General features: G+C 39.8%; 1 protein-coding gene, 1 long non-coding RNA gene and 1 pseudogene across 3 annotated transcripts in view; 1 reads left to right on the plus strand and 2 right to left on the minus strand.

Moving 5' to 3' along the window:
* LOC139185372 (uncharacterized) overlaps positions 1 to 5,998 on the minus strand; it is a 25,262-nt gene extending 19,264 nt beyond the window's left edge. Inside the window, exon 1 of the long non-coding RNA XR_011568998.1 lies at positions 5,782 to 5,998. This is a non-coding gene — a long non-coding RNA (uncharacterized lncRNA). The remainder of the gene's footprint in view (positions 1 to 5,781) is intronic.
* Positions 5,999 to 7,669: 1,671 nt separating this feature from the next.
* On the minus strand, positions 7,670 to 8,267 carry LOC109564573 (large ribosomal subunit protein eL20 pseudogene; annotated as a pseudogene).
* Positions 8,268 to 12,294: 4,027 nt separating this feature from the next.
* Positions 12,295 to 21,729, plus strand: part of DNAL1 (dynein axonemal light chain 1) — a 40,774-nt gene continuing 31,339 nt past the window's right edge. Inside the window, exons 1-2 of one of the 2 annotated variants that reach the window (XM_019969199.2) lie at positions 12,295 to 12,426; positions 19,786 to 19,824. In XM_019969199.2, the coding sequence (XP_019824758.1) occupies positions 12,424 to 12,426; positions 19,786 to 19,824 (42 nt within the window). In that variant the 5' untranslated portion in view covers positions 12,295 to 12,423. Of the gene's footprint in view, positions 12,427 to 18,779; positions 19,330 to 19,785; positions 19,825 to 21,729 lie in introns of those variants that run through there. The other variant, XM_019969200.2, reaches the window with a different exon arrangement.

A 21,729-nucleotide genomic window follows, 5' to 3' on the forward strand; every position in this document is an offset into this window, starting at 1 on the left:
CCTAGACAGCATATTAAAAAGCAGAGACATTACTTTGCCAACAAAGGTCTATCTAGTCAAAGCTATGGTTTTTCCAGTAGTCATGTATGGATGTCAGAGCTGGACAATAAAAAAGACTGAGTGCTGAAGAATTGATGTCTTCAAACCATGGTGCTGGAGAAGACTCTTGAGAGTCCCTTGGACTGCAAGGAAATCAAACCAGTCAATCCTAAAGGAAATCAACCCTGAATATTCATTGGAAAGACTCATGCTGAAGCTGAAGCTCCAATACTTTGGCCAACTGATGTGAAGAACTGACTCATTGGAAAAGACCCTGATGCTGGAAAAGATTGAAGGCAGGAGGAGAAGGGGATGACAGAGGATGAGATGGTTGGATGGCATCACTGACTCAATGGACATGAGTTTGAGCAACTCCAGGAGATAAGGAAGGAAAGGGAAGCCTGTCATGCTGTAGTCCACTGGGTCGCAAAGAATAGGACACAACTGAGCGACTGAACAACAAGCTCTAAGATTTCAAGATTTCAAAAAGTTTTCTTGGTGTTAAAAAGTTACCTAAAATATGGCAAATGTTAATTAAAAGGGAGAAAGGGAAAAGGTATGCATAAAATGGAGCCAGAAATGAGGCCCATACAATAATGCTTATTATGAAGTTCTATATACCTGCTTTGATTGGGCCACTCATTCAGCTGTTTGTTTGCTAATTGTCTATGCAAAGAAGGAAACAACCAGTTACACAAAATTTACAGCACTCATAAAATAAAAGTAGAGCTTAGAAATCAATTCCTCCCAAAGGCTTTCTTACTAAGAAACATTAAATGATTAAAAGGTAGTACCCTCAAGATTGTCTCTAACAGTAGATATAAATCCCAGGCTCTACCACTTTCTGTGTGACCATGGGTAAGTTATTAACTTCTCTAAGCCTCCATGTCCTTATATATAAAGTGGGGATAATTATAATGATAATAATGGAAACTACTTCACTGGGCTATTATGATTAAATTAAATTGTCTAAGTAAAGCATGGAACATATTTAAACTCAAATATTAGGGTTTCCCTGATGGCTCAGACGGTGAAGAATCTGTCTGTAATGTGCAATGCAGGAGACTCAGGTTCAGTCCCTGGGTCGGGAAGATCCCTTGGAGGAGGGCATGGCAATCCACTCCAGTATTCTAGCCTGGAGAATTCCATGGACAGAGGAGCCTGATGGGCTACAGTCCATGGGGTCACAAAGAGACAGATACGACTGAGTGATATTTAAACTCTCAAATGTTAGCTCTTATTATTTCAGATGAGGAAATTTGAGACCTGGGAGGATTAAGAAATATATTCAGTTGATAGGAGAACAGGGTCAGCCCAACTCCAAAGCCCAAGCCTTCACACAGCTTTCCAGCTGGATGAGATAAGCTCAAATAGTGTAGATCTGACTGATGAGGATTACTGGGAAGTTAAAGGTCTATTAGGGTCACATATTGGAGGCTCCATAAACCAAATTGGACAGTTAAGATTTAAAATGATAAGAAATAAGGAACCATTTATAACATACTAATTTTTATTTTTTAATGACTGCCAATAATTTCCCCTTATGCTTAGTGGCTCAAAAAAGTTGACGTCAAAAAGAAAAGCTTAATTAGAAACACACACAAAAAGTAATAAAAACAAAAAACAAATCAGAAAATATAGCCAAATTTAGCCCATTGTTCTGCTTTCCTTTGTATATCTATTGCCCTTGGATGTACTTCCATCAGGGTGAGACAGACCAGTGAACCATTTTGAAAGCAAATATATGTTTTTGTCAACCACTGATCATTTAAAAAAAAACTGTATAAACCTGTTACAAATATCAGCCAAGTGAAAGCCACAAACACATCTTAATTCCTTTGGTGTATCATGATTAAGCTATTGTGTACATTCATTTTAAATGGTCTTTGAACACTGGGAAGGTAAAAGCTTGTCAAAGGGATTCTCTTCCTTCAGGTGGTACATGCTGAGGTGTATAAAATCCACCATTCATGTCACTTTAATGATGAATGTGGGGAGCAGAAGTCAAAATTACTTGAGTTGTTTTCTAAAACTGGGAGTCAGCTATATGTTGTCCAAAGACAGACTTTAAACAAAGTACTTTTCAAAAAGACAGGATTGTTGGTCCAGTAACTATGTGCTTTCAGTGGCAAATATTTTCCATCCATGAATCAGAATACATGATAATTACTATCTTATTTATGGAATAAGTGGGATAAGATGCATATTTGAAAATGAGGTTGTTTCAAAAAGAATTCAAGATTACACATCCACACATCTTTCATGACACAGCAATTTAATAGAATGTTTTTACTTGGGTTAATTTAAGGGACTAGATCTGATAGACAGAGTGCCTGATGAACTATGGACAGAGGTTCGTGACATTGTACAGGAGATAGGGATCAAGACCATCCCCAAGAAAAAGAAATGCAAAAAAGCAAAATGGCTGTCTGAGGAGGCCTTACAAATAGCTGTGAAAAGAAAAGAAGCGAAAAGCAAAGGAGAAAAGGAAAAATATACCCATTTGAATGCAGAGTTCCAAAGAATAGCAAGGAGAGATAAGAAAGCCTTCCTCAGTGATCAATGCAAAGAAATAGAGGAAAACAATAGAATGGGAAAGACTAGAGATCTCTTGAAGAAAATTAGAGATACCAAGGGAATATTTCATGCAAAGATGGGCTCAATAAAGGACAGAAATGGTAAGGACCTAACAGAAGCAGAAGATATTAAGAAGAGGTGGCAAGAATACACAGAAGAACTGTATAAAAAAGATCTTCGTGACCAAGATAATCACCATGGTGTGATCACTCACCTAGAGCCAGACATCATGGAATGTGAAGTCAAGTGGGCCTTAGGAAGCATCACTATAAACAAAGCTAGTGGAGGTGATGGAATTCCAGTTGAGCTATTTCAAATCCTGAAAGATGATGCTGTGAAAGTGCTGCACTCAATATGCCAGCCAATTTGGAACACTCAGCAGTGGCCACAGGACAGGAAAAGGTCAGTTTTCATTCCAATCCCAAAGAAAGGCAATGCCAAACAATGCTCAGACTACTGCACAACTGCACTCATCTCACACACTAGTAAAGTAACGCTCAAAATTCTCCAAGCCAGGCTTCAGCAATATGTGAACCAGTTCAAGCTGGTTTTAGAAAAGGCAGAGAAACCAGAGATCAAATTGCCAACATCTGCTGGATCATGGAAAAAGCAAGAGAGTTCCAGAAAAACATCTATTTCTGCTTTATTGACTATGCCAAAACCTTTGACTGTGTGGATCACAAACTGTGGAAAATTCTTCAAGAGATGAGAATACCAGACCACCTGACCTGCCTCTTGAGAAACCTGTATGCAGGTCAGGAAGCAACAGTTAGAACTGGACATGGAACAACAGACTGGTTCCAAATAGGAAAAGGAGTATGTCAAGGCTGTATATTGTCACCCTGCTTATTTAACTTATATGCAGAGTACATCATGAAAAATGCTAGGCTAGAAAAAGTACAAGCTGGAATCAAGATTGCCGGGAGAAATATCAATAACCTCATATATGCAGATGACACCACCCTTATGGCAGAAAGTGAAGAAGAACTAAAGAGCTTCTTGATGAAAGTGAAAGAGGAGAGTGAAAAAGTTGGCTTAAAGCTCAACATTCAGAAAACTAAGATCATGGCATCTGGTCCCATCACTTCATGGCAAATAGATGGGGAAATAGTGGAAACAGTGGCAAACTTTATTTTTCTGGGCTCCAAAATCACTGCAAATCGTGATTGCAGTCATGAAATTAAAAGACGCTCACTCCTTGGAAGGAAGGTTATGACCAACCTAGACAGCATAGGAAAAAGCAGAGACATTACTTTGTCAACAAAGGTCTGGCTAGTCAAGGCTATGGTTTTTCCAGTAGTCATGTATGGATGTGAGAGTTGGACTATACGGAAAGCTGAGCGCCGAAGAATTGATGCTTTTGAACTGTGGTGTTGGAGAAGACTCTTGAGAGTCCCTTGGGCTGCAAAGAGATCCAACCAGTTCATCCTAAAGGAGATCAGTCCTGGGTGTTCATTGAAAGGACTAATGTTGAAGCTGAAACTCCAATACTTTGTCCACCTGATGCGAAGAGCTGACTCATTTGAAAAGCTGGGAAAGATTGAGGGCAGGAGGAGAAGGGGACGACAGAGTATGAGATGGTTGGATAGCATCACTGAATCAATGGATATGAATTTGGGTAAACTCCGAGAGTTGGTGATGGACAGGGAGGCCTGTCATGCTGCAGTTCATGGAGTTGCAAAGAGTCCGACACGACTGAGCAACTGAACTGAATTGAGCTTGGGTTAATTAACCTCATTTTATAGGTGCATTTTAAGGTAGAATTCTATGGTGGAAAACAAATTGTAAATTACATATGTCAATACATTCTTACTGTTTAAGATTCAAGTAATACAGATAAAATTTTAAAAACCTCCACTCATTAATCAGTCTTAGTCTTCTCCCAGAGGTACTTACTGTTACTAACTTGAAGTGTAGCCTTCCAGAACCATGTTATATAGATATATATACAAATATTTGTATGAATGAAAAAATATGGTTTTATTTTATGGGTTCAATGCCTTTTTCTTAAAAAAAAAAAAAAAAAACCATAAATGTCATATAATGTAAGTTTTCCCCCCTGCATATAAAAATATACGTTTAAATAATTACACCAGGCCACAGGACAGTACAGATGATTTCCACAGTGTATACCTATGTACTCTACCTCATCTGAAACGTTTAAATCTAATTTCAGGAGTCTTTTTTTCTTTCCTTCTTTTAAGTCTTGCTTAATCTTGGAAAAATAATTTCAAGCAAGACAAGGAATTTGGCGGGAGTCTAGTACATGTGGTGGTTTAGCCGCTAAATTGTGTCCGACTCTTGGGACCCCATGGACTGTAGCCTGCCAAGGCTCTTCTGTCCATGGGATTCTCCAGGCAAGAATACTGGAGTGGATTGCCATTTCCTTCTCCACTAGTACGCGTAGCCTCCTTCAACTAGGTTTAGGAAACAGTGTCCCCTATTGCCAGAGAGGGATTTTTAGAGGCGGCATTTTCTGTCAGAAATCATTAACTTCCCATTCTCGATACTTCGAAGGGTAGGGATCCACTTTGGGATCTCCAAAAGCTCAACTAACCCCGGGCCCTCCTAAGTCACCCCTTCCTATGGCCCTTTGCTGAACGGCGCCCCAGGAGCCAAGCCAGGTCCTCTGACCCACCTGCCGGCTTCGGCCCCTCCGGGCCCTGCCCGCCGAGCGGAACCCCTGCCCCTCCGGGCCCCGCCCCCTATCCGGGCCCCGTCCCTACCAGCTGTACGCCAGCTGGCCACGCCCCCTCCCATCCCCGTCCCGCCTACTGGACCCGGGTCCCCTGGCACCAAGCCACTTATGTTTCGCTGCGGTCAAAGCCCGGAAGATCTGGGCACCCCGTGGCTGGCTGCACTTCGAACCCCCGAGACCCCGTCCAGTTTCGGAGGTCTATGTCCACGTCATCCCCTTCCTTTCCAAAGGCCGCGACGCCTAAGACTGGGCTAAACAATGAGTTTCTGGATATTAAAGTGGAAGGCTTAGGCTCCAGGAAGGGGGCACTTTGTAGGGGGTGGGGGCGGGGGCGGGGGCGGGAGTCAGTGACCGAGGCTGCCTCGTCCTCTCGCCTGCCCACTATAAAGCAGATGGCCGAGGGAGCGGGTGTGTGTTGGGCTCGGATAGGGACCAAGCTGCAAGCTCTGGGCGGCGACTTCACAGACCTGCAGGCCAGGGGGCTTCTGTGGAGCCTCACGCCAACCGGCTTGAAGGATCCCTGCCTTCCCAAGGATGCCGAGAGCGGTGAATGAAAACTCTCCTCCCTGTGGAGGCGACAGTCCACCCCGCGCCGTGGTGGCTGGCAATGCAGCTGGCCCTGGCGCTCGCCTCTTCCAGCAAGCAGCACCGGCTCTCCAGCCGCAGCCGCGTGGCCCTCGGGGGTTGGGGTGGGGTGCCCGCCACCTACGCGGCTTCCTGCTGCCCCCTGGTCTGTACGGCTTTTTACGCACAGGGCTTTGCAGTGGATTTAAGGACTGGACTTGGAAACTAGCTTGCTTTGCTACTTAATTTGTCATCTGAAAATAACCCGAGTGCCTTAATTCCTTTGTTTTGCCGCCTAGATATCAAGTGGGACGTTCATTCCTCTAAACCGTGGTCGGGATTTAAATTTAAGCTGCTTGGATATTTCTGCCAGGTGCCCATCTTCCTAACTTCTAGTGAAGCAGAAGTTATTCCTTGTGAGCATACATCTTGCAGGTTTGTTCTTCAGTTCAGTTCAGTCGCTCAGTCGTGTCCGACTCTTTGCAACCCCATGAACCGCAGCACGCCAGGCCTCCCTGTCCATCAACTCCCGGAGTTCACTCAAACTCACGTCCATCAAGTCGGTGATGCCATCCAGCCATCTCATCCTCTGTCATCCCCTTCTCCTCCTGCCCCCAATCCTTCCCAGCATCAGGGTCTTTTCCAGTGAGTCAACTCTTCACATGAGGTGGCCAAAGTATTGGAGTTTCAGCTTTAGCATCAGTCTTTCCAATGAACACCCAAGACTGATCTCCTTTAGGATGGACTGGTTGGACCTCCTTGCAGTCCAAGGGACTCTCAAGAGTCTTCTCCAACACCACAGTTCAAAAGCATCAATTTTTTGGCACTCAGATTTCTTCACAGTCCAACTCTCACATCCATACACGACCACTGGAAAAACCATAGCCTTGACTAGATGGACCTTTGTTGGCAAAGTAATGTCTCTGCTTTTGAATATGCTATCAAGGTTGGTCATAACTTTCCTTCCAAGGAGTAAGTGTCTTTTAATTTCATGGCTGCAATCACCATTTGCAGTGATTTTGGAGCCCAGAAAAATAAATTCTGACACTGTTTCCCCATCTATTTGCCATGAAGTGATGGGACCAGATGCCATGATCTTAGTTTTCTGAATGTTGAGCTTTAAGCCAACTTTTTCACTCTCCTCTTTCACTTTGTTCTTACCAAATCTAAAATTGCTTTAGTTTCTAGCATTAAATGCTTGTCTATCTCTGCTAGGCGGAGCTTTGTGTGAATTTAACTTTTTTCCTTATCACTTCTTGTTAAAATGGTGAGAGTAGTGGATACAAATATTGTCTGTCTGTGGTATCTGTTCAAGACCCAAAGTGACTGAGGTCACAGTATATCGTTCACACTTTCATACTGCCTTCACGTTAAGGTAAAGATGACCTTTTTGTTGTTTCTGACATACTCTAATATCGTGGAGACCTTCACCAGGATGAGAAAACTGTTTTGTTATTCATTTCATAGGTCAAAGAACAGCATAAATGAGGAAGCAAGGCCTAAAGTGTTTTAATCAAATCAAATTAATCAAATCAGACAGTTAGCTGATGTTAAAATCAGGGTACAGTCAAATTCTTTGAGCTCTAACTCTGACCTTTATAAACACAGGCTGGGTGAGTGAATCAGTGAGTGTAATAATTGGGTTTTTAAGAGCCCAGTATAGCATATCCTCTCCTCTCACCCTCAGGATCCTTAGGAACAACTAAGAATCATTTAAATGAGAGATTTAACATTTTCACAGCTAGGGGATGAGAGAGGGTAGGTTTTTTTTGTTTGTTTGTTTGTTTTCAGTTTTCCCACTAAGTTTTATTTGTGCAGCCCTGGGGACAGAGGGCCTGAACCTAAAAGAAGGTGTTGGGCCTCTTGGTGGTGAAGCGTGGCTTGTGCTGGCGACGGAGGACCCGGTGGGGCAGTGGGAACTTGATCTTGGAGTCATGGAACTTGCTGGCTATGATCTCCTCCACCTTCATGATCTGGATTAAGTGGGCCCGGGCTCGGTGCCAGGCGCCCATGTCTCGGTAGCACTGGGTGACGGCGCCAGCGGTGGTCAGATCCCGGTACTCCCGGTCCATGTTGTGGGTGCTGCTGCGGGAGTCATAGCGCAGCCAGATGCCAAAGTTCTTCACTCGAAGGGGGGATTTCTCGAACACCTGTCCACAGTAGACAATTTCCCCCGAGGATTTCTTCATCTTCTTCAACTGAGACACAAAGTACCAGAAGCGGGACTTGGCAACAACATGATTAGGCGCAAAAATTCTCATGCAATAGAGGGGCAGCGTGCGGCATTTGGGGGTCGGCAGGCAGCGCCCCACCACCTTATACTCTTGAAGCGTCCCTGAGGCCTTCATGGCGCTCTACCCACGACCGCCGCCACCCTCGGAAAGGGAGAGGGTAGGATTTTTTGGAAATAGACTATAAAGTTCTCACAGATTTCCATAATGGGAATTAATGAATTGAAATAAAATTCTCAGTTTTATTTAATGTGATAATCACATTAGAATTTTGAAGGCTGTGGCTGGAAAATTCCATTGCCAGAATGATTTGAGGGTCTGTAGTTATGTCTTTTTCATGGTTTGCTTTAGTCTTTCTGGACCTAATCTTGAATCTAGAAGTGCTTGAGATTTATCTGATTTTAAACAGAGCAGATCAAGATATGCTGAGATATCTGAATGTTGAGAAAACCTCCTTGTAAAAGCACTACCTTAATATGTATACTCTACAACTTGTTTCTAGATTTGAGAATTTAGCAATGGTCTCTGGCACTGGAATTTTTAGGCCTTTTAGTTTGGTTTGTATCCTAATGTTCCTGTTTCTTCTTCTGTACTTATATGGATTTATTTGGCACTTTTAATTGGAATAAAACAGAAGTATATATCAGAAAAATAGTAGGAGGCAATTGGCTGGGAAGTTCTCTTAAAAGTGGTGATTGAATAACATAATCTCCAGTAGGGGTGTTGAAAGAGAAATAGCAGGCCAACATTAGGAGGATATTAATTTGATATTTTACTACCTTTCCACCCATACTGTTCACTTTATATTACACCTTCATTAGACCTTTAAAGTAATTTAAACCTTGTTTAATTACGGATTTTGGTCAGTAATTTTGACTGAATCTTAAGTTTATTGAGAAGTCAAAGGGCCTTTTAAAGCTTAATGTCTTATTTTTTTAATGAAATATTATACTTTTATAACTCGAAACCTGCAGAAACGTTTTTAAGATTTACCAGGACTTAAGACTTCAAATCAAATCATTTCCATTTCTTTGGTGCTAGTTTTCATAATTTTTTCCCATTTCCTAGTGATTTACTCCGGAGAAGGCAATGGCACCCCACTCCAGTACTCTTGCCTGGAAAATCCCATGGATGGAGGAGCCTGGTAGGCTACAGTCCATGAGGTCGCTAAGAGTCGGACACGACTGAGCGACTTTACTTTGACTTTTCACTTTCATGCATTGGAGAAGGAAATGGCAACCCACTCCAGTGTTCTTGCCTGGAGAATCCCAGGGACAGGGCAGCCTGGTGGGCTGCCATCTATGGGGTCGCACAGAGTTGGACACGACTGAAGCGACTTAGCAGCAGCAGCAGCAGTGATTTCCTCATGGATGGAGGAGGCGGTTGGAATATAAAACCATTTGTATATATGCAGCTTTAAAGTAGCCTGTTGTCTGGCAGAAAACTCTCTGACATAAATCACAGCAAACCCCTCTATGACCAACCTCCTCAGTTCAGTTCAGTTCAGTCGCTCAGTCGCGTTTGACTCTTTGCGACCCCATGAATTGCAGCACGCCAGGCCTCCCTGTCCATCACCATCTCCCGGAGTTCACTCAAACTCACGTCCATCGAGTCGGTGATGCCATCCAGCCATCTCATCCTCTGTTGTCTCCTTCTCCTCCTGCCCCCAATCCCTCCCAGCATCAGAGTCTTTTCCAATGAGTCAACTCTTCGAATGAGGTGGCCAAAGTACTGGAGTTTCAGCTTTAGCATCATTCCTTCCAAAGAACACCCAGGGTTGATCTCCTTTAGAATGGACTGGTTGGACCTCCTTGCAGTCCAAGGGACTCTCAAGAGTCTTCTCCAACAGCACAGTTCAAAAGCATCAATTCTTCGGCACTCAGCTTTCTTCACAGTCCAACTCTCACTTCCATACATGACCACTGGAAAAACCATAGCCTTGACTAGATGGACCTTTGTTGGCAAAGAAATCTCTTCTTTTGAATATGCTATCTAGGTTGGTCATAACTTTTCAGAAGCAGAAGATATTAAGAAGAGGTGGCAAGAATACATAGAAGAACTGTACAAAAAAGATCTTCACGACCAAGATAATCACGATGGTATGATGACTCACCTAGAACCAGACATCATGGAATGTGAAGTCAAGTGGGCCTTAGAAAGCATCACTATAAACAAAGCTAGTGGAGGTGATGGAATTCCAGTTGAGCTATTTCAAATCCTGAAAGATGATGCTGTGAAAGTGCTGCACTCAATATGCCAGCAAATTTGGAACACTCAGCAGTGGCCACAAGACTGGAAAAGGTCAGTTTTCATTCTAATCCCAAAGAAAGGCAATGCCAAAGAATGCTCAAACTACCACACAACTGCACTCATCTCACATGCTAGTAAAGTAATGCTCAAAATTCTCCAAGCCAGGCTTCAGCAATACGTGAACCATGAACTTGCAGATGTTCAAGCTGGTTTTAGAAAAGGCAGAGGAACCAGAGATCAAATTGCCGACATCCGCTGGATCATCAAAAAAGCAAGAGAGTTCCAGAAAAACATCTATTTCTGCTTTGTTGACCCACCTCCTAGAGTAATGGAAATAAAAACAAAAATAAACAAATGGGACCTAATTAAACTTAAAAGCTTTTGCACAATGAAGGAAACTATAAGCAAGGTGAAAACAGCCCTCAGAATGGGAGAAAGTAATAGTAAATGAAACAACTGACAAAGAATTAAGCTCCAAAATGTATAAGCAGCTCAAATACCAGAAAAATGAATAGCCCTATCAAAAAATAGCAAAAGACCTAAACAGACATTTCTCCAAAGACATACAGATGGCTAATAAACATATGGAAAGATGCTCAACATCACTCATTATTAGAGAAATGCAAATCAAAACCACAATGAGGTATCATCTCACGCCAGTCAGTACGTGAAGTGAGTGAAGTGAAGTCGCTCAGTCGTGTCCGGCTCTTTGCAACCATGTGGACTGTAGCCTACCAGTCTTCTCCGTCCATGGGATTCTCCAGACAAGAATACTGGAGTGGGTTGCCATTTCCTTCTCCAATACTGTTGCTGGGAATGCAAACTGGTACAGCCACTGTGGCGAACAGTGTGGAGATTCCTTAAAAAACTGGGAATAGAATTTCCATATGACCCAGCAATCCCCCAGAATAAGAGAAATACATGTGCCCTTAATGTTCATTTCACCACTATTTACAATAGCGATATGGAAGCAACCTAGATGTCCATCAGCAGATGAATGGATAAAGAAGCTGTGTTACATGTACACAATGGAATATTCAGTTCAGTTCAGCTCAGTCGCTCAGTCGTGTCCGACTCTTTGCGACCCCATGTATCGAAACACGCCAGGCCTCCCTGTCCATCACCAACTCCCAGAGTTCACTCAGACTCACGTCCATCGAGTCAGTGATGCCATCCAGCCAGCTCATCCTCTGTCGTCCCCTTCTCCTCCTGCCCCCAATCCCTCCCAGCATCAGAGTCTTTTCCAATGAGTCAACTCTTCGCATGAGGTGGCCAAAGTACTGGAGTTTCAGCTTTAGCCTTCATTCCTTCCAAAGTATTACTCAGCTATAAAAAGGAATGCATTTGAGTCAGTTCTAATGAGGTGGATGAAACTAGAACCTATTATATAAAGTGAAGTCAGAAAAACAAATACTGTATATTAATATATATATATATATATATGGAACTTAGAAAGACGGTACTGGCAATCCTACATGCAAGGCAGCAAAGGAGACACAGATGTAAAGAACAGGCTTTTGGATTCAGCAGGAGAAGGCAAGGGTGGGATGATTTGAGACAACAGCATTGAAATATGTACATTACAATACGGAAAGGGGATGGCCAGTGAAAGTTCAATGCACAAAGCAGGGCACCTAAAGCCTGTCCTCTGGGACAACCCTGAGAGGGGTGGGGTGGGGTGGGGATGGGCTTGGGAGGGGGAGGAACTATTACAGGGAGGTTTAAAAGCTTTAAACTCTAAGCACCTACGTCACTCCAGATTAGCCTGAAACTACTTTCACAAGAGAAAAAGATATCTCCCCCACCTCTCTACGAGGTTAAGCTCCCAAGCTCCCTAAATCACTCTCAGCTGCGCTGCAGTCCCTGGGAAGCGAGCGCCGCAGAGCCAGACGACCCGCGCGAACGCTCGCACGGTCCCACAATGCCCCGCTCGCGCCACCGTGAGGGCGGAGAGAAAAGACGACTGCCCGTGTAGGGAATCCGAGACGAGCTCCGAGAAGTGCGCGTGCGCACTGACCCCGGCGGACCCTAGCAACCAGAGCAGTGACAGTAGCAACCGCCGGAATGGTAAGTACCCTCTAGGCCTCGCAGCCAAAGCTGCAAGTAGATTGGAAGTGAAAAGGGTAACTGTGGAGGGTTGAGGGTGGGGGACATCGTCGAACACCGGAAGGGAGCGAGTAGCGGACGCTTGCTTGGTGGATTCAGAGGCCTGGGGCGAAAGAGAAGCCCTGGCATTGGGTTGTCTGGAGGTGAGGGCGGCCCGGGCAGAGAAAAGGCAGGGCAAAGAGCAGAAAATTCTCGAAAAAGAGCGGATTAGAGTGGGACAAGTGATGGAAGGGAGAGTGTGAATAAGGATATCATTTTAATATAAGTAATTTACCCTCCCACCCCCAAGCGAGATGGAGGGTGGGGTTGGTTAGGAGAGATTGTGTGTACCACTGGTTGCTGCAATGTTTATAAACCTGTGATGTGCCCATGTTCCACTCTGAACGACTCTCAATTCAGTTGTTAGTAAACACTGTAAAACCCTCTCTGATAGAACATACTAGGATAGTGTTTCTCAAATTTAAGTATGCATAAGTATGATTTTGGACTAAACTGGAGTGCTGATTATGAATTTTTAACATAAGTAGGGGTTTTCAGAAATGTGCATTTCAAGTGACTCTAAAACTAGAGAGCTCCCCCTGACACTTTGAGAAATATTGCTCTCTTAGGCTTGAAATCTGACGGTGATCTATCCAATCAAATCTCTTTATGAAGTAATGATTTTACCTAGTGATGCTCATTTCCTACTTAAAGTGAGCACTGTCTTGCTTACACACTTGGTAGATCCAACTAGTAGTTTAAGTTGTTGTTTGGCTAAAGACCCAACCAAAGCTATTTAGCAAAGTATGTGATTGTCCTGCCTAATGGAAATATATATTGTTGTTCAGTTGCTAAATCGTCTCCTACTTTTTGCAATCCCATGGATTGCAGCAGGCCAGACTTCCCTGTCCTTCACTATCTCCAGAATTTGCTCAGACTCATGTCCATTGAGTCCCTGATGCTATCTGTCTTATCCTCTGCCATCTCCTTCTCCTTTTGTCTTTAGTCTTTCCCAGCATCAGGGTCTTTTCCAATGTGAAATATTTATAAAGAATAAGTTTAATTAGTTTTCTGCTATAGAAGTGAGCAGAAATTGAACCCTGGAAATTCAAGTGATGAGGAAAATATGCCTGCCCTCAGCCACCAGGTTAAATTCTACTCTTAAAAGTAGTTTCCCTTCTACATTTCTTACTATATTCCACAGGCATTTAGCTGAAAAAAAAAAAAAGGAAAGTTTAAAAATTCTGGAACATAGATTTGTATTTAGGTGAAGAAATAACTGGCCCTAAATAATTATGAAAGTAGGAACTGTAAGAATTATTGAAAATCTTCAAATAGAGACTCAGAACTAGTAGTTAAGTGAAGCTCACTGAAGCTGCAAGCTCGTAGTTTTGGGGCCCACTAAAAATACTGTCCCACACAGTTTTTTTTTTTTAAGAAAATTAGCTTCTAATGTCTTAAAATGATCATACTTTACACCAAAATGCAGATTTCTGGCTTCTCTGAAGAATCCGAAATACCGTATTTTACTATCAAGACACATCTTTTTTCATATTTTTGTATTACTGAAATATGATGCTGTGATATAATTGGCAGCATATTTTCTTTGCTGATGGTATATAAAGTAAGGGTGTTACTTTCAATTAACAAGAGTTTTCATATTTGAAGAAGTGTGATATTAGGGTAACTCTGGTCCCAAGTCCCACCTGCCAGTGGTTTTCTAGAACCAAATAGTGGTTATCCTCTTTACATGGCCAGCTTTACCCATTAATGATGTTCACTGGTTATTTAGACATTTCAGGTTTTAACTCCTGCTACCTATAGGGGAACTAGTCACTTTATAGACCAGTTTATGGATAACTTGATTGCTTCCAACTTGAAAGTGTTCCTATAAGTGTCTTTTTTTTTGGATCCATCCATGGATTTCTCTATGGGCTTCCCTGGTGGCTCAGAGGTTAAAGCATCTGTCTGCAATGTGGGAGACCTGGGTTCAATCCCTGGGTTGGGAAGATCCCCTTGGAGAAGGAAATGGCAATCCAGTCCAGTATTCTTGCCTGGAAAATCACAGAGACAGAGGAGCCTGGAGTCCATGAGGTTGTAAAGAGTCGGACATGACTTAATGACTAAAGCAACAACAACAAGGATTTCCCTGGAAAATATACCCGGAAGTGAGATTGTGGAATCATAGGGTTTCTGCATACCTAATTTCCCTAGGCACTGTCAGATTGGATTCCAGAACAGCTATACTATTTCTTACTTCCTTCAGTGATGGATGAAAGTTTCTATTTCTCTACATTCTCATCAATTTTCTGACTTTTGCCTATATGAGGATGTATTTTAGTATCCCATTGTTTTACTTCATTTCTCTGATTTTCAGTGAGTTCAAATATCTCATTGTTAGTCATCATCTGTATTTCAGTTTCTGTAAATTTTCTGTATATATTTTTTGCCAACTTTTCCCTTTTTTTAATTTGTTTTTTAATTTCAGGAGTTCCTTGTATATTCTAGATATTAGTCCTTTGTTGGTTTTATTTTGAAAATATCTCTCAATTTTTCTAACTTGTCAACAGTGTCCTGCATTTGCTGTATTCTAGTATTTATTAGTTTATTCTATTGCATTTTCTACACAGATGATCATCTACACATAGTTTTATTTTTTATTGTAATATTGATAAAGATCTTTTGTACCATGTTAAACAGTAGCAATGATAGGAGATAGGCATCCTTGATGTGTCTGGAATCTTAAAGAGAACACTTTTTTCTTTTCTATTGAAGTATAGTTGATTTACAATGTTGTGTTGTTTTCTGGTATATAGCAAAGTGATTCAGTTACACATGTTGATATATATGTATATTCTTTTTCATTATAGTTTATTTCAAGACATTGAATATAGTTCCCTGTGCTAAACAGAGACTTTGTTGTTTATCTATTTTATAAATAATAGTGTGTATATGTTGCTCCTAAATTCCTAATTAGTCTCTCCTCCATTTTTTCCCTTTGGTAACCATAAGTTTGTTTTCTGTCATGAGTCTACCTCTGTTTTGTAAATAAGTTAATTTGTAACTTTTTTTTTAAGATTCCACATATAAGTGATATCATATGATATCACTTTATGATATCTTTATGGTATGTCTTTCTCTGGCTTACTTCACTTAGTATGATAATCTCTAGGTCCATCCATATTGCTGCAAATGGCATTATTTCATTCCTTTATGGCTGAGTAGTATTCTATTGTACATATATATATATATAACACATCTTCTTTATCCATTCATCTGTCAATGGACATTTAGCCATGTCTTGGCGATTGTAAAATAGTGCTTCAGTGAACACTGGAAAGCATATATCTTTTCAAATTATGGTTTTCTCCAGATCTATGCCCAGGAATAGGGCTGCTGGATCATATACTAGTTCACTTTCTAGTTTTTTTAAGGAACTTCCATTCCATTTTCTGTACTGGCTGTTCCAATTTACAGTCCCACCAAAAGGGCAGGAGTGTTCTCTTTTCTGCACACCCTTGCCAACATTTATTATTTGTGGAGTTAAATTAAAAGTTATTTTTTGTTGAAGTATAGTTGATGGTTTTGAAATTACGGTGCTGGAGAAGACTCTTAAGAGTCCCTTGCACTTCGAGGACATCAAACCAGTCAATCCTAAAGGAAATCAACCCTGAATATTCACTGGAAGGACTGTTGCTGAAGCTCCAATACTCTGGCCACCTGATATGAAGAGCCAACTCATTGGAAAAGACCCTGATGCTGGGAAAGATTGAAGGCAAAACAAACTCCAAGAGATAGTGGATGACCGAGGAGCCAAGCATGCTGCAGTCTGGGGTCACAAAGAGTCAGACACAACTTAGCAGCTGAGTAACAATGACAACAGCAGCAACAACATAGCTGATTTACAGTGTTGTGTTAGCATCAGGTGACAGCAAAGTGAATCAGTATAGACTTTTTATTTTTATTTTTATTTTTTTTATTTTTTATTTTTTTAGACTTTTTAATGATGGCTGTTCTGACCCATGTGAGGTGATACCTCTTTGTAGTTTTGATTTGCATTTCTCTAATAATTAGTGATGCTGAAAATCTTTCATGTGCCTATTGGCCATCTGTATGTCTTCTTTGAAGAAATGTCTGTTTAGGTTTTCTGCTCATTTTTTCAGTGGGTTGTGTGTTTGTTTTTTTACCATACCATGCAGCATGTGGGATCCTGTTTCCCAACCAGGGATTGAACCTCTGCCCCCTGTAGTGGAAGCATGGAGTCCTAACCGCTGGACCACCAGGGAAGTCCCTGAATTTTTTTTTTTTTTTGTTACTGACTTATATGAGCTGTTTGTATATTTTAGAAATTAAGCCCTTCATCAGTCACATCATTTACAAATATTTTCTTCCAGCCCACAGGTTGTTTTTTTATGGTGATTTTGCTGTGCAAAACTTTTGAGTTTCATTAGGTCCCATTTGTTTATTTTTGGTTTTATTTCTATTACCTGTTTTGCCTATGTTGTCTTCTAGGAGTTTGAGGACACTTTAATGTTACCTTCCCAATTTGGCCCACCCTTGACCACCTTATTTAAAGTAAATATCCACCATAGACATATACACACATCCTGATACTCTTTACTGAGCTCAGCTTTTTCTTTTTCCTTAGTAATTATCACCTTCTAATATACTATATGACTTATCTATTTATTTATTATATCAGTTACATCGGTCTCCCAGCGATAGATGTAGATTCCCGTAAGGCAGGAATCTTTGTTCTGTTCATTGATATATCTGAAGCAAGTGGAAGAATGTTTGGTATATAGGAAGTAATCAGTGAATATTTGTTCAAATGAATGAATTTATTCATTAAGCTGGTATTGGTTAGAGCTTTTTGATATATGCATGTGTGTGTGCTAAGTTGCTTCAGTCGTGTCCGACTCTCTACGACCTAGGACTGTAGCCTGCTAGGCTCCTCTGTCCATGGGATTCTCCAGGCAAAAATACTGGAGTGGGTTGCCATTTCCTTCTCCATTTTGATATATAGCTTTTATCAAATAAGGAATTTTGCTTTAACCCTTAGTTAAAAGCTTTTAATATCAGAGGTAGAACTTTATCAAATGCTCTTTCTGCACTTACTGAAATAAATGTAATTTCCCCCTTTTAATCCATTAATAAATGATTTACATTTGTAATAGATTTTTCTGTTGTTAAACAATCTTTATGCCCCTGGCATAAGCCATTTTTGATCATGATCATTATACACCATTGGCTTTGGAAATCTAATATTGTGCATCTAAGATTTTTCAAATCTGTTTTGAGAAGTAAAAAGGGCCCCTTATCTAGTTATGGCATCAAGATTATTCTAGTCTCATAAAATAAGTTGGCAGCTTTCCCTCTTTTCTTTCTGGTTTCTGAAACAACTTGCATAACAAGGAATATCTGCTCCTTGAAAAGTTGGTAGAACTTATTTGCAATTTATCTAGATTTGGGGCTTTAGGGGAGGAGGGTGTGAGTAAATTTCTTGGATTATCTTTTTAATTTTCAAATAGTTATTGGTCTATTCATATTTTCTGATTCTTCTTGTGAGTTTTGGCTTTTTTTTTTTCCCTAGAAATGTATACTTTAGGTTTTCAAAATTATAATATTTTATTTTAAAAATCTCTGTGGTATCTGTGTCATCTCTCTTTATTCTATATTTTTAATTTGTATATCTCTCTGTTTTGCTCAGTCAGGCTTGCCAGAAACTTAAGAACCAGCTTTTAGTTTTGTTCGTCTTTTTTCCTCTCAGTCTGTTTTTCATTGATTTCTTCCTTCCTGTTTCCTTCTGCATTCATGATGTACTTTTCCAAATATTTTGAATGCCTAATTTGTTTTCTGTCTCTTGCTTTCTCTTATTTTTTAAAATTTATTTTATTCATTAGTTGATTTGCAATGTTGTGTTTACTCCTCCTAAACAGCAAAGTGATTCAGTTATACATATATATATAATCCTTTTCATATTATTTTCCATTATGGTTTATCACAGAATATTGAGTATAGTTCCCTGTTCTCTTATTTTTAAATTAATGTATTTTAAGCATAAGTTTCCTTTTAAGTGTTATATTCCTCCAATTTTTACATTCTTTGTCTTTAATTTTATTATTTTACTTAAATTAATAGTTTTATTTTTAACTTGTGTTATTTATTAGTGCATCTTTACTTCAGAGACTTAATTCCTTTTGTTATTCTTTAGGGTTCTCTCTTTTATAAAATAAGCTCCAGCAAAGATTCAAAGGATGTCTTCTTTTTCTTACCTTTAAAGTTTTTAATATCATATTAAATTGAATCTAAGATACTATTGATTATAAGGTACAACATTATTTTATCTTCTTCTAAGAAAGAAAAGTAATGATTCGTGTTGTTGTACATCAGGAACCAACACAACCTTGTAAAGCAATTATCTTCCAGTTAAAAAATAAGAAAAATAAGAAGTTGGAATTAAACTGTGACAGAATTTCCTATCACTTAGAAATTTTATTTTGTATTTATTGACAGAGTTATTTTAAATGTATTTAGGCATATAGATTTTTATCATGTGTTATCCTTTGATAATGGAAAAGGCAGTGGCACCCCACTCCAGTACTCTTGCCTGGAAAATCCCACGGTCGGAGGAGCCTGGTAGGCTGTAATTCATGGGGTCGCTAAGAGTCCGACACGCCTGAGCAACTTCACTTTCACTTTTCACTTTCATGCATTGGAGAAGGAAATGGCAACCCACTCCAGTGTTCTTGCCTGGAGAGTCCCAGGGACGGGGGAGCCTGGTGGGCTGCCTTCCATGGGGTCGCACAGAGTCGGACATGACTGAAGCAACTTAGCAGCAGCAGCAGCAGCATCCTTTGATAAACATAAAAATGAATATATATGGTATGTATATTAAATAAGATGGTTAATATTTTTCTAAACCTTCATCAGTGCTACCTGGCTGCAGCAATTATAAAATTTTCCTGGTTGTAAGATGTATCCAGACTTCAAAGATATTAAAATGTGAAGGAAGATATAAATCTTAGAATAATGAAATAAGATATATTTTATTTTATTTTTTTGAAATAAGATATATTTTAATATCAGTGTTGACAGCTCTGTTTTTTGTAAACCACGTGAGAGTAAAGCATATGACATGATACATCATGATTTCCTTAATTTCTGAGAGGTATTTAAGTATTTCTGATTTTAAGAAATTAAAACATTCTCTTTTCATATAAAGTCTCAAAAAAAGAAATCTTTTTAATGGTAGATGCCAGGGCTAATAATTGTTGCATGAAAATTGAGTCAACAAATCACACCAATAAAGATAACCTTGTTTTTTCTTCTCTTTTTAAGGCGAAAGCAACAACAATCAAAGAAGCCCTAGCCAGATGGGTGAGTTTATGAGTTCTTACTTCTAGAAACCATATTAGGATAAGTTTTGGACAGTTATTTAAATCTGATCATTCGATACAAGAAATCTGTTAGTGGATACATGAGCCTACACAGGTGATAAAAGTATATAGACCTTAATACACACATGCAGACACATTCACACTCACATGTACAAATGAGTATAAGTAAAATTGGGAAAATCTGATTAAAGTTAGTGGATTGTATCAATATCAATATCTTGGTTGTGATACTATAATTTTGAAAAATGTTACCATTAGGGCAAAGTGTATAAAGGCTCTCTCTGTATTATTTCGTATAACTGCACATGACTCTTCAAATATCTCAATAAAAATTTCAGTTAAAAAGTCTGACCATTGGAAAATTTAAATCTGGAAAGGCTAATTTGTCTGTTACTGTGATAGCTGGAATCTCCATGTTCTTTTTCAACTTCATCATTATTAAACCACATATCATTTTTAGGTGATAGAGTGATATGTGCTGTGGGTGATCTAGGTTTTAGATAAATGATGGTTTTAATCTCTTGGAGGTTAGAACAGAGACAGTCAATGTGAACAGATGAAAATCATGCATAGACAAATGAAAAAACCTCGAATAAAAATTCTAAAATGATACTCAACATGACTGATCGTCAGGGAAATGCAAATCAAACCCCCAAAGAGATATCACCTTACACCTGTTAAAATGGCTGTCATTAAAAATATGAGAGAAAAGTGTTGGTGAGGATGTGGAAAAAAGGGAACCCTTTTGCACTTTGGTGGGAATGTAAGTTGGTATAGTGTTATGGTGGAGTGGTTAGTATAAACACTGTGGAGATTCCTCAAAAATTAAAAGTAGAACTACCATATAATCTAGGAGTTCCACTTCTGGATGTATATCTGAAGGAAATGGAATTGCCATCTCAAAGAGTAATTATCCCCAGGTTCATTGCAGCATTATTCAGAATAGCCAAGACATGAAAACAACCTAAATGGCTATCAGTGGATGAATGGATAAAGAAAATGTGTATTTGTATACAATGGAATATTACTCAGCCATAAAAAGAAGAAAGTCCTGCCATTTGTGACAACATTATGCTAAATGATGTAGTCAGATAGGACAAGACAATTCAAGGTTTTTTCATTTGTGATCTCACTTATATGTGAAATCTAAAAAAGCCAACTCATAGAAACAGATTATAATGGTGGTTACCAAAGTTGAGGAATGGAGGAAATGGGGAAAAGTTGGTCAAAGGGTAGAAGCTTCCAGTTATAAGATCAATAAGTTCTGGGAATCTGTGTATAGCATAGTTAATAATACTGTATTATATACTCGAAAGTTGCTAAGAGAGTAATCTTAAATGTTCTCAACACACAAAAAATTTATTGTATGAGGTGCTGGATGTGTTAACTTTATGCTGGTAATCATCTTGCAATATGTACATATATCAAAGTATCACATTGCATACCTTAAACATAAATAATGTTGTATGTTAATTGTATCTCAATAAATCTGTAAAAAGTAGTGATAATTTTGTACTGTATAAAAGTATTGAATCACTGTGTTGTACACCAGAAACTAACATAGCACTGTAAGTCAATTATGTTTCAACAAACAGACAAATTCGTAGAAAAAGACACTAGATTTGTGGTAACCAGAGGCAAGGGGTAGCGGTAGGGGAAATTGGATGAAGATAGTCAATAGGTACAAGCTTCCAGTTACAAGATAAGTAAGTACTAGGGATGCAGTGTACAAAATGATTAATATAATTAACGTCAGTCCCATCACGTCAATGGCAAATAGATGTGGGAAAGTGGAAACAGTGACAGATTTTATTTTCTTGGGCTCCAAAATCACTTCAGACGGTGATTGTAACCTTGAAATTAAAAGACGCTTGCTCCTTGGAAG

This window comes from Bos indicus, chromosome 10, assembly GCF_029378745.1.
Source record: "Bos indicus isolate NIAB-ARS_2022 breed Sahiwal x Tharparkar chromosome 10, NIAB-ARS_B.indTharparkar_mat_pri_1.0, whole genome shotgun sequence".
NCBI classification, from domain to species: Eukaryota; Metazoa; Chordata; class Mammalia; order Artiodactyla; family Bovidae; genus Bos; species Bos indicus.